This window comes from Manis pentadactyla, chromosome 2, assembly GCF_030020395.1.
Source record: "Manis pentadactyla isolate mManPen7 chromosome 2, mManPen7.hap1, whole genome shotgun sequence".
Taxonomy (NCBI): Eukaryota; Metazoa; Chordata; class Mammalia; order Pholidota; family Manidae; genus Manis; species Manis pentadactyla.
Genome location: NC_080020.1, coordinates 153452604 through 153468172, shown reverse-complemented (window position 1 = coordinate 153468172; position 15569 = coordinate 153452604). Strand labels below are relative to the sequence as shown.

Genomic DNA, 15569 nt, shown 5'->3' with positions numbered 1-15569 from the left:
GCCCCATCTTCCGGCGGACCACGGCGGACTACACTAACCGAGAGGCCGTGCGCGCAGCGGAAGTGGGCGCACGTGACGCGTCGCGCCCGGAGCGCCGGGTACGTTGCGGGAGGGGAAGTTGGCCTGGCGGCTGCTGGGCCCGGCTCAGCTGCCGGGAGGAGGTGGCGAGCTAGACAGGACCCGGGTGGAGGCGCAGCGGGGCTCCAGGTGAGGCCTCCGCTTCGGCTTGCCCGCGTGCTATTTCCTCCGGCAACTCGCGGCTCAGCGTCACTCGGACCCCAAGGGGCCACACCTGGGTCCGGCTGTCCGGCCTGCTGCAGGGTTGCCAGATAAGACGCCCAGTTCCGGCTGAATTTCAGATAAACAACAGTGTTGTAGTATGTCCTGCGCAGTGTTTCGGACGTGCGTGTACTAGAAGTTATTACTGCGTCCGAGATTCAAATGTAACGGGGCGTCCTCCTGTGTGTTTATCTGCGACGTCTGGCAGCCCTGCCCGCGGCTCCGGGCTGGCGGGGAGCAGCTGGGCCGGTCGGGCGCAGCGGGCGTCGCGGAGGCCTGGGAGGTGGAGCCCGAGATTGGGCTGTGGGCGCCGGGGCCGGACGGTGACTTGCGCTCACCTTGCTTCACACCGGTGGGACCGGACTCCCACGCTGTCGTTTTCCCTGCTGACCTATTAGGGAGCAAAACAGTATAAATCTGAGTTTTGTCTTTAGATCACACTGTAGTGGACGAGTTGCTTGCTGGTCAGGTGCTGATGGACCTCTGTGAAGAGGCCCTTTATTTTACCCCGTCGGAGACATTGTGATCGGCTTAAACAAGAGCTTTCCCCTAAAGGCTTGATGGCTTAAGAGTACAGAATTTTGAGCCAGTGCCTAAGTTCGAATATTGGCTCCACCACTCTCTCTCTACTCATGAGGGGGTTAATTAACTTCCCAGTGCCCACTTTCCCTACTCTCTCTCTCTCTCTCTCAGCAGTAGCTACTTGGGAGGGTTGTCTGAAGATTGAGGGGGGTGAAGTGTGGGAAAGGTATGGACCCTGTGTGTTAACAATGGTTCAAAAGGGCAACCGCCAGTTCTCTAAGCTCCAAAACAAGCCTCAGAACCAACTCCACTCATTTTTGACCCCTGACTCTTCTCAAGGATTGGGGTAGAAATGTAAAGTGCCCTCCCTTCTAAAAAGCTCAGAGAAGGGGTGCTAGTAGCCAACAGTTTGTTCAGTTTACTTATAAAAGAATGTTTTTCCTTCCATCTAGGAGGATGTTACCTAGTATTTCAATGAATTCCCCAATGCAGGGGAACGGAGTGTTGAATTCCAGGGATGCAGCAAGACACACTGCTGGGGCAAAACGCTACAAGTACCTGCGAAGGCTTTTTCGTTTTCGGCAGATGGACTTTGAGTTTGCTGCCTGGCAGATGCTCTACCTGTTCACTTCCCCTCAGAGGGTTTATAGAAACTTTCATTATCGAAAGCAAACGAAGGATCAGTGGGCCAGAGATGACCCTGCTTTCTTGGTCTTATTAAGTATCTGGCTCTGTGGTAAGTGATAGTTTACCTGCAGTAGAGTTGAAAGCGCAAATTGTTTCAGAGTGGACTTGTCATTTGGAGAATCTTTTGTTAGAAACGTGTTGTGGGTCAGAACTTGGGGATATTTGAATCTGTTTCTTCCTTTCTGAAGTCTCAAAAATCTCATAGAAAAGAAGACTGTATTCTTCCTGGTTCTAAAGGTCCCAAGCAGAGTAAGCTGCTACCAGGGAACTTTGAAAAGGAGAGGACAGAGTCATTCCATGTCTTTTAACTACTATGATAAGTAAATTGCTACCCAAATGCAAACTTACTGTGAAAAGGAATATCAGGATTGGAAATTGCATTTCACAGTCAGACAAATCCAGAGTGAGAGCTCTGAAAGCACTAATGTGAACTTCAGAAACCACTTTAAAATTCTTCAATAGTGTAGTGAAAGAGTACTAAACTACCTTTAGGGTGTTGAAATGTCTTAAGATTTTTTTCACCTTTGTTGGACTTAAATATGTGAGTGCCTTTTCAGTAATGGTGGTATTCTAAATGCTGGGCCTACCCTGGAGAACCACAGACGAGACAGGGGCCTCCTCAATAAACTTAAAATGTCTCAGTGGTCATTCTGTGTTCCGAGATGGTTTACGTCTCTTAATTACATACAACACATCTTTGGGGTTTTGTTTACATGTTGGAATCACCCACTCAACTGTTGGCATCTAAACTGTGCCCCATATCCCCAGAACCTAGCAAAATGTCTGAATGATCTTGAATGAATCTTCCTTTCAGTGTCCACTATAGGATTTGGCTTTGTGCTGGACATGGGATTTTTTGAGACGATGAAGCTTCTTCTTTGGGTTGTATTCATAGATTGCATAGGTGTTGGTCTTCTCATATCAACTTTAATGTGGTAAGTACCATAAGTTTGGTTTTTCAGACACTGCTGTGCAGCCAGCATTTGCTTACTTTAGAGATAGAGTAGCTGATAGAAACTGAGATGAGATAAGTAAACTGAAAGCATCAATTTTGTCTGCCAAGATTATTATAACTTGTCCTTCTGTGTTGGTACCTGTATCAGAAAGTACTCTGAGGCATGGTCTGTGTTATCAAAGTGCAGCAAATAAGAATTGAAATAATGATTATATCAGACTTAACAAAATCTGATATGGCAAAAATACTCTGCATTTAGCCAATTCTGCTTAAATTGTCTGGATGATGGCATCATTTTTGCTGCATTTGTCTGTGGATCACTTCCAGATGGCTAAGATCTAGAGGGTGATTTCATGGAATGTTACTTTAAGTCTTTGCCATTAAATGAAGTCCACTTGGGAAGGGACTTTTTTGGTTAGACCTGGTGCCTTCCTGCTCTCACACACATCCACACACACACAGGTTTTGTTGAAAGGGGTCTCAGTCTGACTGCAACTTTGTCTGGTTTGCCTTAACAATGGAAGTGTCCTGAATATAAATGCAGTGTTTGGTTTTTCAGTGTTCTCACAGATACAGTGCTCCTGGGTGGTGAGTAGCATGCTGGGTGAAGGAAATGCGGCAGGTGAGCTCAGTGGTTGAGTAGGGTGGGTGGTTATTGTATATCAGAGAAGACAGTATGGGACATTGCAGTCAGAGAGACCTGGTTCAAATGCCAGCTCAGTCATTTACTGTGTAACTCTTAGTCCCAGCCACCTCTTCTGGGAAATGGCATCAAATATCTATTTTGTCAGGTATTTGAGAAGATTGTGGTAGGAAAAGCTGCCATACAGTGAGTACTTAATAACTGGTAGCTATTAATAGTTTAAACAAAATTCTGAGACTATAATCTCTGATGGTACCAACCTTTTATTTTCCTTTGTACAGTACAGGCTTTTTATGTACTAGGTAAGAAGTGCTGTGCATCATTAATCTAATTCTAAAATCTGGCCTAAAAATAATGCTGCTAACTAATGTAAGTCACATATTCATTATCAAAATATCCATGAAAAACATGGCATATGGAAAAATTTCAATGAGTAAGCCTTTCAAAGCAGTAGTTTAGTTTGTAGCAGTCATTGTGCTGTGCACGCATCAACTCTGGGAGGCCACAGAAACCCATTTATCCTGGAGTATAGTACCTTTAGTATGAGTCTGTGTTACAGCCTGAGTTAAATAGAAAAGGACTGACTAGGTATATGTACATTTTTTTGAGGCATACTTGATATACAATATTATAATGGTTTCAGGTGTACAACCATCATGTGATTCAGTAATTGCATACATTTTGAAATCCTCACCATGATAAGTCTAGTTACCATCTGTCACCAGATAAGGATATTATGGTATGATTGACTGTATTACCTATGCTGTACTTTTCATCCCCATGACTTATTTTATAATAGGCAGTTTGTACCTCTTTAGCTCCTTCACCTATTTTGCCCATCTACCCCACCCTCCCATGGCAACCACAGTTTGTTCTCCATGTTTATGAGTCTGTTTTGTTTTACTTTTTAGATTCCACATAAAAGGGAAATCATATGATACCTATCTTTCTCTGTCTGACTTACTTAGCATAATACCCTCTAGGTCCATGGTTGCATATGGCAAGATTTCTTTTTTTTTAATGGCTGAGTAAATACTCTGTTAATGTATATGTAGCACAATTTTTGTATACATTCATCTATCATTGGCCAATTGCAATTAAAAACTCCCAATTATAATTTTTTATACATCTTTCATTGGACACTTAGGTTTGCATCTGTATCTTGACTATTGTAAATAATGCTGCCATAAACACAGGCATGCATATATCTTTTCAAATTCGTGATACTGTTTACTTCAGGTAAATTCCCAAAAGTGAGATTACTGGGTCTAATGGTAATTCTATTTTTAATTTTTTGAGGAACCTCCATATTGTTTCCCATATTGGCTACACCAGTTTACATTCCTACCAACAGTGCACAAAGGTTCTCTCTATTCTCCACATCCTTGACAACACTTGTTATTTCTTGTCTTTTTTGGTACTAGCCATTCTGACTGGTGTCAGGTGATATTGTGGTTTTGATTTGCATTTCCCTGATGGTTAGTGATGGTGAGCATTCTCTTCAAGTCTGTTGGCTGTCTGTATGTCTTCTTTGGAAAAATGTCTATTCAGGTCCTCTGCCCATTTTTTTATTGGATTATTTGTTTTTTTGTTTTGCTTTATATGAGTTCTTTATATATTTTGGATATTAGCCCCTTATCTGATGAATTATTTGCAACTATATATTCTCTTATTTAGCAGGCTGCCTTTTCATTTTGTTGATGGTTTCCTTTGCTGTGTAGGAGTGTTCTTAGTTTGATGTAGTGTCAGTTGTTTACTTTTGCTTTTGTTGTCCTTGCCTGAGGAGACAGATAAAAAAACATTGCTAATCCCAATGCCTGAGAGTTTACTGCCTATGTTTTCTTTGAGTTTTATGGTTTCAGGTCTTATATTTAGGTCTTTAATCCATTTTGAGTTTGTTTTTGTATATGGTATGAGACAGTGATCCAGTTCCATTCTTTTGCATGTAACTGTCCAGTTTCTCAACACCATTTATTGAAGAGTGTCTTTTCTTCAGTGTATATTCTTACCTCCTTGGTCATATATTAATTGGCCATACAGGCATGGGTTTATTTCTGGTTTCTCTATTCTGTAACTGTTTTTCTTCTGGTACCATACTGTTTTGATTACTGTAGCTTTGTAGTATAGTTTGAAACCAGATTGAGATACTTCCACCTTTGTTGTTCTTAAGATTGCTTTAGCTATTTGGGTTTTTTGTGGTTCCATACAAATTTTAAGATCAGTTGCTCTAGTTCAGTGTAAATAGCCATTGCTATTTTGATAGGGATTTCATTGAATCTGTAGATTGATTTGGATAGTACAGCCATATTAACAGTATTAATTACTAATATCCATGAACATGGAATAGCTTTCCACTTCTTTGGGTCATCTTCAGTTGCTTTCATCAGTGTCTTTAAGTTTTCAGAGTACAGGTCTTAACCTCCTTAGTTAAATTTATTGCCAGGTATTTTATTCTTTTTGATGCAATTGTAAATGGGATTGTTTTCTTGATTTCTCTTTCTGCTAGTTTATTGTTAGTATATAGGAACACAACAAATTTCTGTATATTGATATTGTAGCCTGCAACTTCACTGAATTCATTTATTAGTTCTAACAGTTTTTTGGTAGGGTCTTTGTAGAGTTTCCTATATATAGTATCATATGTCATCTGCAGATAATGACAGTTTTATTTCCTCCTTACCAATTTGGATGCATTTTATTTCTTTTTCTTGCCTGATTGCTGTGGCTAGGACTCCCAGTACTATCTTAAATAAAAATGATGAGAGTGGGCATCCCTGATGTTAGAAGAAAAGCTTTCAGCTCTTTACCATTGAGTAACATGTTCTCTGTGGGTTTGTCATATCTGGGCTTTATTATGTTGAGATATTTTCTCTGTCCACTTTGTTGAGAGTTTTTATCATGAATGGATACTGAATTTTACCAAATGCTTTTTCAGCATCTGTTGAGATGATCATATAGTTTTTTTCCTTCCTTTTGTTTATGTGGCATATCACATTGATGGGTGGATATCAAACTATCCTTATATCCCTGGAATAAATCCCAGTTGGTTGTGGCTAGTGATCCTTTTAATGTATTAATTCTTTTGAATTCAGTTTGCTAATATTTTTATGAGGATTTTTGCATCTGTATATTCATCAGTGATACTGGTCTGTAATTTTCTTTTTTTTCAGTGTCTCTAGTTTCAGTGTCATGGTGATGCTGGCCTTGTAGAATTTGGAAGCTTTCCTTTCTCTTCAGTTTTTTGGGGTAGTTTGAGAAGGATCAGTATTGACTCTTCTGTTTGGTAGAATTGACCTGTGAAGCAACTGTTCCTAGACTTCTGTTTGTCAGGAGTTTTTTGATTACCGATACAATTTCATTACTAATAATCGGTCTGCTCAGCTTTTCTATTTCTTGGAAGACCTCATGTTCCTAGGAACTCACCCATTCTAGGTTTTCTGATTTGTTGGCATATAATTTTTCGTTGTAAATTTCTTAACAATCATTTTTATTTCTGTGCTGTCAGTTGTAACTTCTCTTTCATTTCTGACTTTGACTCCTCAAGAACCAGCTCTTAGTTTCATTGATTTTTTTTTTGCTCTCTTCCCTTTATTTCTACCCTGATCTTTATTATTTCCTTCCTTCTGATAACTTTGGGCTTTGTTCTTTTTCTTCTAGGTGTAGAGTTAGACTGTTTTGAGATTTTTCTTGTTTCTTGACATAGTCCTGTATCACTGTAACTTCCCTCTTAGAACTGTTCTTGCTGTGTCCCAAAGATTTTTGACTATTGGGGTTTATTTTCATTATTCTGTTAGGTAGATTTTGATTTTCTCTTTTCTTTGTTGACCGTTTGTTGTTTAATGGCATGCTCTTCCTCCACATTTGTGGGGTTTTTTTGTTGTTTCTTTTCTTGTCATTAAGTCCCAGGTCCCTACTGTTGTGGTTGAAAGGATGCTTGATATGATTTCAATCTTCTTAAAAATACTGAGGATTTTTGTGTCCTGGTGTTTGACCAATCCAGGAGAATGTTCCATGTGCATTTGAAAATGTGTATTCTGCTGTTTCTGTATGTAATGTTCTCTACATATCTATTAAGTCCACTGATCTAATACGTCATTGAGAATTGCTATTTCCACATTGATTTTATGTCTGGATGATGTATTCATTGATGTAAGTGTGGTAAAGTTCCCTACTATTTATATTGCATTATTGTCAATTTCTCTCTTATTTATGTTAGTTTGCTTTATATATTCAGGTGCTCCTCTCTTGGTTGCATAGAAATTTACAATTGTTGTATCTTTTTGCTTTATTGAGCCCTTAATCATTATATAGTGTCCTTCTTTGTCTTTATTAAAGTCTTTTTTTAAAGTCTTTTGTTTGGTATAAGTACTGTTACTCTGGCTTTTTTTTTTTCCCTCTTAGCATGGAGTGTCTTTCTTCATCCCTTCAATTTTAGTCTGAGTGTGTCTTTAGGTTCTCCCTGAGTTAAACCACTTTTTTCCCAAGTTCAGTAAGTGTCTTTATAATTATTACTTTGCATCTTTATCAGATAGATTGCTTAACTCTGTTTCCTTTAGTCCTTTTTCTGGAGTTTCGCCTGGTTCTTTTGATTGGAGCCTATTCCTGTCTCCTTGTTTTGTGTGATTCTCTGTGTACCTATAAATTAGGCAAGGTGGCTTTCTCTCCCAGTCTTGAAAGTGTGGTCTTGTGTAGGAATGTCCCCTGGATAGGCTGCACGTGCCTGGTGATTTTGCGTGGTTGGAGGCTGGGTGGGTATGGGCCAGGGTGTCTGCTGGGGTACACTGACAGGGCTGATGGGGATGAAGGAATGTGGGCTGGGTGAGCCCAGGTGGGTGCCACATGGGTGCCTCCTTGATGTGGGTGCTGGATCTCGGGTGGGCATACTTGGGTGTGGCGGGGTTGGGTCAGAGCTGCCTTGGTATGTCTGGGTCTGGGGTGGGCCTCTGGGCCCTGCTTTCCTCAGCACTGTCAGTGTGCTGCCCTGTGCCTCTAATCCCAGAGAGAGTTTCCTGCTGGTTCCCTCGCTGTTTGACGCATGTTCTAGTTTTGAAAACCTGCCGTTTAAAGTGTGGGCTTTTTTCCTGTGTCCTAGGGCAGGCGCTCCTGTGCTAGGGTCCCTCAGTGATCCCTCCCTGCTGCTGTAGCTGCACCGGGGCGGGGTTCCCACTGTTTCCCTGTCACCATCTCTCCTGCCATTTTTTTATGGGATCTCTGTATCCCTCACTGTGCAGGAACTGTTCCCGCAGCCCTCAGATCTTCCTCAGGAGGAATTGCTCTGTATGTGGATACAGATTTGATGAGAATGTGGGAGGTGAGTTCAAGCTCTTTCTGTGCACCATATTGGACCTCCCCTAGGGTTCAGTATATTTTTAAGAGTCTGTGTTGTAAATTGTGTGAGGAACTAGAAATGATGATATGTAATGGAAGTCATTCATCCCAGAGACACCCAGGAACCAGCATGAGGAGGTGTTTGGGGGAGATGGAATAGTTGATTCCTGGTACCAGGTACAAAGGCGTGGGGTGCAGAACAGCATGCTAGATCTAGGGGCACAGGGTGACACTGAATGGCTGGGGAAGAGAGGTAACTAGAGAAATTGGCCTTAAGTGCAACCAGAAAAAAGAATTGAACTTACCTGATAGGCTGCATATGTGGGTTGGGGATGGGGAAGAGCTAGGGTGCTTGCAGGCTTTAAAGTAAGGTAATAATATCACATTTACTTGTTAGAAAAAGTCTTTTCTGCTGCAGTGGAGGGGGAGGATCTGGGAAAAGGGCAAGGCTGGATACAGTGACCACGGTCCGCGTGAGAGTAGAGGAGGCCCAGAAAGTGGGTGGTCACAGGAGAGAGAGGTGGACTGGAGCACTTCCTGGGGAAACAGGGTGTGAGGTGGGGAAGAGCGGAAGGCCAAGGCCTCCTTTGGGATGTCCTGCAAGGTTTTGGCCCAGAAGTAAGTGGCGAGTGCTGAGGACGCATGTTGGATGTGTTGAGTTAGGTGGTTTGTTGAACGTTTGGTGGAAATACAGGTTCAGTAGACAAGAGGGAAACGACCCTGCACTGATAGCATCTGGACCAAGGCGAGGGCGTGACGAGCACCATTAACACGAGATGGGAGGTGAACACCGCTGCTGTCTCTGGGCTCTCAGGAGAGGGCCGGAGTCTCAGGGCTGGGTTCTAGGACTCGGACTGAGGACAGAAGCATGGAAAGCGCCTGCTGACATAGGACAGTGGGAGGAGGACCGACCACAGACGGGAGCTGTTCAGTGAGCGAGGCGCTTACCCCAGTCATTCCATGGCACGTGTTTTTGGCTAAAATGTAAGATGTTTAGGTAAGCTCCCTGTGGTCCAGCAAAGCAGTATCAAGCAAAGCAGTATTATTTGACATTGCCAGGTAACTGAGCACAGGACTGTTTTATGAGTGCTGTGCCATGTTCTCCCTATCTTATTTCCACTACAGGCATAGTATTTTAACTGTATTCTTGAAATGAAATCACACTTTAAAAAAGTCCATTGGACTTCCACAGCTGTATATATAATACAGTGTCCTTTTTGTTCTTTTCCTTTGAAGATCTGTTTTTCTATTGCCTGAATATTTTACTTTTCCTTCATTTAACTGAACTAGTAGGCCATGCTGTGGAACAGAAACATGAACTTGAGTAATTGTCCTCATGGCTAGATATGTCACTGGCCGCTCTACCTTACCCTTTCCTCCTGATTCCCTGACCTTTTCATAGGGAGTTTGCCCAGGCCCTAGGCTGGGACCTGTTCTCTGTGTTCATCTCTGAGTGATCTCATTCAGGCCCATGGCTTTCAATACCATCACACACGATGACTTTCTATCTCCAGGGTGGACCTCTCCTCTGACCTCCAGTCTAACTAGACTTTCTGTCTACTTACTTCATGCTAATAGGCATCTTCAACATAACAGGCCAAATCCAAACCCCCGCATTTACCCTCCTGGCCCCAGTCCCCCCTTTCTGCAGCCAGCCCCCCTCAGGTAATGGCAGCTCAATCTTCTGTTTGTTTAAGGCAGTCTCTCAGTCATCCTTGACCCTTTTCTTCTCCACATCCAGTACTTGAACAAACCCTGCTGGCTGTGCCTTCACACTCTGGCGTATCCCATGTCAGTGCCTCCATGGCTTCACCATGTTCATCTCCACATGCAACTGTATCCCAGCTGGTCTCTCTCCTCCTGCTCTTGACCCTACAGTCTGTTCTCAGTAGCAAGTCAGACACTCTTCTGGGAATTTCATGGTGACTTCTTAGTTTCACTAAGAGTCAAAGCCAGAGGTCTTAGGTGGCCATGTGCTTGATAAGATCTGGCTCCATGTTTCTTTTCTTATTTCATTTTCTGCTGCTCTTCTCACTTGTTCCCAGTCCCTTGTCTCCTCCTTTCATTCCTCATATGCGCCAGGCACCCTGCCACCTCAGTGCTTGGACTCCCCTCTGCTGGAAGGCTCTGCCTCAGCTGATTCCTGTCACTGCCCTGGGGTCTCTACCCAGATGTCTCTTTCTTTTGAGTACCATCTTCAGCACTGCATTTCAACTTTGTCTTCTCTGTCCTCTTCCACTGCTTTATTTTCCTCCATAGCACCATCTGACATGCCTATTTATTTATTTATGTTTATTGAAGTATAATTGATATACAATCTTGTATTGGTTGCAAGTATACAACACAGTAGTTCTACAGTTACCCCCATTATTAAATCCTCATCCCCACAAGTGCAGTTACCATCTGTCAACACAGGAAGATGTTACAGAATCATTGGCTATATTCTCCATGCTGTACTACCATCCCTGTGACCAGCTTATATTATGATTGAGAATTTTTTATCGCCCTCAGCCCCCCCATCCACCTATCCCAACCACTAGTCACTTCTCAGTGTCTGTGAGTCTGCTGCTATTTTGTTCATTTTGTTTTGTTTTCAGATTTCACAAATACATGAAATTGTATGGTATTTGTCTTTCTCCACCTGGCTTATTTCACTTAGCATACTACCCTCTAGGTCCATCGATGTTGTCACAAATGGCAGAATTTCTTTCATTTTTATGGCTGAATGGTACTCCATTGTGTATTATATGTGTACCATCTCTTCTTCATCCATTCATTTATTGATGAACACTTTGGTTGTTTCCATATTTGGTTATTTTAAATAATGTGGCAATAAACATAGCACATCTTTTTGAATCAGGCATTTTGTGATTTTTTTGGGTAAATTCCTAGAAGTGGAATTACTGGGTCATACAGTATTTGTTTTTAGTTTTATTTGAGGAACCTCCATATTGCTTCCCACAGTGGCTGCACCAATTTACATTCCCACCAACAGTGTAGGAAGGTTCCCATTTCTCCACATCCTCACCAACACTTGTTATTTCTTGTTTTTTGGATAGTGGCCATTCTGACTGGTGTGAGGTGATATCTCATTGTGGTTTTGATTTGCATTTCCCTGATGATTAGTGATGTGGAGCATCTTTTCAGTGCCTGTTGGCCATCTGTATTTCTTCTTTAGAGAAATGTCTGTTCAGGTCCTCTGCCTATTTTTATCAAGTTATTTGGGGGTTTTTTGGTGTTGAGGTATTTGAAGTGTTTATATTAATTTTGGATGTTAACCCCTTACTGGATGAATCATTTATGAATATATTGCCCCATGCCTTTGTTCTGTTGATGGTGTCCTTTGCTGCTGTACAGAAGCCTTTTAGTTTGATGTAGTCCCATTTGTTCATTTTTGCTTTTGTTTCCCTTGCCGAAGGAGATATGTCCAGGAAAAGACTGCTTATGTTCAAGAGATTTTTGCCTTTGTTTTCTTCTAAGAGTTTTTTGGTTTCATGTCTTACATTTAGGTCATTAATCCATTTCAAGTTTACTATTGTGTATGGAGTTAAAACAGCAATTCAGTTTCATTCTCTTGCATATAATGCTGTCCAGTTTTCCCAGCACATTATTGAAGATGTTGCCCTTTTCCCATTGTATATTCATGGCTCCTTTATCATATCTCAATTGACCATATAAGCATGGGTTTATATCTGGACTCTGTTCCATTGACCTATGCATCTGTTCTTGTGCCAGTACCATACTATTTCGATCATTGTAGTTTTGTACTATAGCTTAAAGAACGTAATATCCCCAGCTTTGTTCTTCTTTCTCAGGATGGCTTTGGCTATTCAGGGTCTTTTGTGGTTCCATGTGAATTTTAGGATTGTTTGTTCTCATTCATTAAAAAACTGTTAGTATTTTGATAGGGATTGCATTGAATTTGTAAATTGCTTTGGGAAGGATGTCCATTTTGACAATACTAATTCTTCCTATCCCTGAGCATGGGATAGGTTTCCATTTATTTGTGTCGTCTTTAACTTCTTTCATCAGTGTCTTAACAGTTTTCAGAGTACAGCTCTTTCACTTCCTTGGTTAGGTTTATTCCTAGGCATTTTATTCTTTTTGATGCAATTGTAAATGGAATTGTTTTCCCGATTTCTCTTTCTGCTAGTTTGTTGTTAGTGCTCTGTTCCTCTTCTGCTTGTGGGCTGAGATTGGGAAACGTCTTGGGTCTCTCTTGATTATGGCTCTGCCACTTTACCTTTCTGTGTGTGGCCTGGTCTGCAGTTGTTTTCAGGGTTAGGTGTATTTGCTTCCTTGGTGTGTACGTGGGAGGTTTCTGCCTTGCCTTCCTACTCTGCCGCCTGACATGTACTGATATTGTTGTCCATCTACTACTCCCCCTAGATTGAAGGCAGAGATTTTTGTGTTTTATTGCAGTATCTCTAATACCTGGAATAATGCTTGGTATGTAGAAGGTAGTAAATATTTATAGAATTTTACTGTGTTATTAAAGATAATTTTAACTTTGTTCTTCAGGTTCATCTCTAACAAGTATTTAGTGAAGCGCCAGAGCAGAGACTATGATGTGGAGTGGGGTTATGCCTTCGACGTGCATCTGAATGCTTTTTATCCTCTCCTCGTCATTTTGCACTTCATCCAGCTTTTGTTCATCAACCGTAAGTAGCAGTTACTACTAAAGATATCATTGAAGAGTCTTCACTGTATGCACTTTTTGAAAGGAGATTCATTGTATGCCTCTCTCCCACAGATGTTATCCTGACAGACACATTTATTGGCTATTTAGTTGGAAATACCTTATGGTTGGTTGCAGTTGGCTATTACATCTATGTAACCTTCCTGGGGTACAGTGGTGAGTGATTACTGTTTTCCTTGACTGAATACATAATGGGTGGTTTTAACAATAATACAGTTAGCTTGTATGGAGAACTTACAGGCACAGTCCCAAGTGTTTTAGATGAATTGTCTCATGTAATCTTCACGATTATATGATACAGGTTTACTTATCCCCATTTTTCAGGTGAGGAAACAGGACCAGAGGGATTACACTTGCCCTTGGTCCCACAGCTAGAAAGTGGTGTGGTTGCCACTTTCAAGGGACTTGTCAGACCATACTGACCGTCTCCAAGTTACTTGCACAAACCTGTAACCTGTTTCCTCTTGCTCTTCCCCCAGGCTTTCGGGTTCCCAACAGTAAGTAGGTTAGAGGAAAGGAAAGGGTGGGCCTTATGCATGGGCACATAGCTATACAGGTGAACTTCAGTGCATGTAAAACCTTCACCTCACTTCCCGTTTTTATCATCACTGTATGGTTCTGTAGATGATCAGAAGATCAGGTCACAGAAGATACACTAACCTCAGCATATCTTTGCAAATTTATTGTTAAATTCTGCTGTCAGTTCATTTTTCTTGGTTTAAGTGAGAAATATATTTACATTCTTCATTTATGCTAAGAAATTATCTCCATTAAATAGAGCTGAGTTTAAATCTAGAGATCTCACAATTTATTAGTGTTACATTGTTTTTAGCCTGTCCATCGTTGTCAGTGAAAGATTAGGACCTTTCTGTGAATACTTACCACTTGCACGCACATATGACTGGCTCCTGTGGTCAGAACTGCTGTTCTCGCCCATGCTCCCTTTGCTGCTTTGCCAGGGATATAATACCGTCCTAGGATACCGTTGGCTTCTGTTACGTCTTTAAGATGGACTCTTAGAGGCCTCTGAAGCAGTCACAGGTTGAAATTGACCATTCTTAGTAGTTGTGATGTTTGTGTCTAGCTCTTACCTTCTCTTAGCCCTAGATTTGCTTCTCACTTAGCCATTGTGCTGAAATAATCCCTCTCCTGGGTTTCTTCATACCAGGAATAAGAAGGAAGCACGGTGGAGAGTGGCTATAGACAGCATCTAACTAGTTCAAAATATACACTCCTTCTTGGCCCCACATGTTGTAGAAGAGCTGTTTTTCAGAATGTTTACTTATTGGTCATATTTCTTTTTAAATTAATTTGGATTTCTTTTCCAGCATTGCCATTTTTGAAAAATACAGTCATTCTTCTCTATCCATTTGCACCTCTCATCCTACTCTATGGACTGTCACTGGCACTAGGATGGAACTTTACCCACACACTGTGTACCTTCTACAAGTACAGAGTGAAGTGAAAAGAAAGTGAGACTGTTACATTTTAACTGTGTCAGCAGTATTGGTGAAGTGATTTCCTATGAAACTTGTAAATAAACTATCATTGTAGATATTAATGGTGTAAAGTTTGCAAATTTGAGGAAATAGTAACATTATTGTCAAGTACATTCCTTAAAATTAACTAAATGTACATTTCTATAATAAATATTTTTTAAGCTAAAGCATGTGTTTTATTCTAATTGCACATATAAGAATGATGTACTAAGGGCATGAGGAGACTAGAAAGGTAAGACTTTTTAATATGAATTATTTTTTTGGCAGTAGCCATTTGGAGAACGTGATGATAATCACATTCCCTCCTGGTGTTGCTGACAAGATTTATAGTCTGCCCACATTTCTAATGGGCTGTATTTAGATAGGCCACATGATCCTAGTCTAACTTTCAAAAGCCTCCTTAACCTGATTTGCTATGAAAGAAACTCCAAAACAATATACATTAGATTGAAGAAGCTTATGTGCCTGAGTAAACACCTGCGTAACATTGCCAATGAGTGTTAAGACTAATGCCTTCTTTAGAGAATTTCAAAAAACCACACAGAAGATGCACTCCTGTTTTCTGACTGAAAGTAGTTCAAATAAACTATTATTATCAGCATTAAAACTAATAAACAAAAACCTTGCTACTCATTAAGTTTTTACCTATTTTTATTAGAAGTACTTTTTAAACTTCATTTCAAATACAGGTGTACAGTTGTGGCACAGAACCAGTGAAAAAGGCACAGTCAACAAAACCAGTTAAGTTTTCTTCAATTATAGCAGCAAATTTGGAAGTAATCGTCCTTTAAAAATCCAGCAGGTGCCTAAAATATTCGTACAGATATTACCCATTCAACTAGTGAAGACATTGTAAGGAGAATATGTACAATACATTTAAGGAGGAAGAAAATCTGGTACAACCTGGGAAAACAGCTGCTCAGGTTGCTTCTCCAAGGCATGCTCCCAGGAACATTC

At 41.0% G+C, this 15569-nt stretch overlaps 1 protein-coding gene across 3 annotated transcripts; it reads left to right on the top strand.

The window, feature by feature from the left end:
* The first annotated feature begins 74 nt into the window (after positions 1–74).
* On the top strand, positions 75–14779 carry UNC50 (unc-50 inner nuclear membrane RNA binding protein). Of its 3 annotated transcripts, none has more exons than XM_036879990.2 (6): positions 75–98; positions 1254–1537; positions 2303–2423; positions 12936–13075; positions 13168–13269; positions 14442–14779. In XM_036879990.2, exons 2-6 carry the CDS (start codon positions 1258–1260, stop codon positions 14576–14578), a joined length of 780 nt encoding a protein of 259 aa, XP_036735885.2. In that variant the 5' UTR covers positions 75–98; positions 1254–1257; the 3' UTR covers positions 14579–14779. The 3 variants fall into 3 exon arrangements, with proteins under 3 accessions (XP_036735885.2, XP_036735886.1, XP_057352940.1); XM_036879991.2 differs by having other exon boundaries at positions 85–207; XM_057496957.1 differs by lacking the exon at positions 75–98 and adding an exon at positions 310–631.
* Positions 14780–15569: the final 790 nt, after the last annotated feature.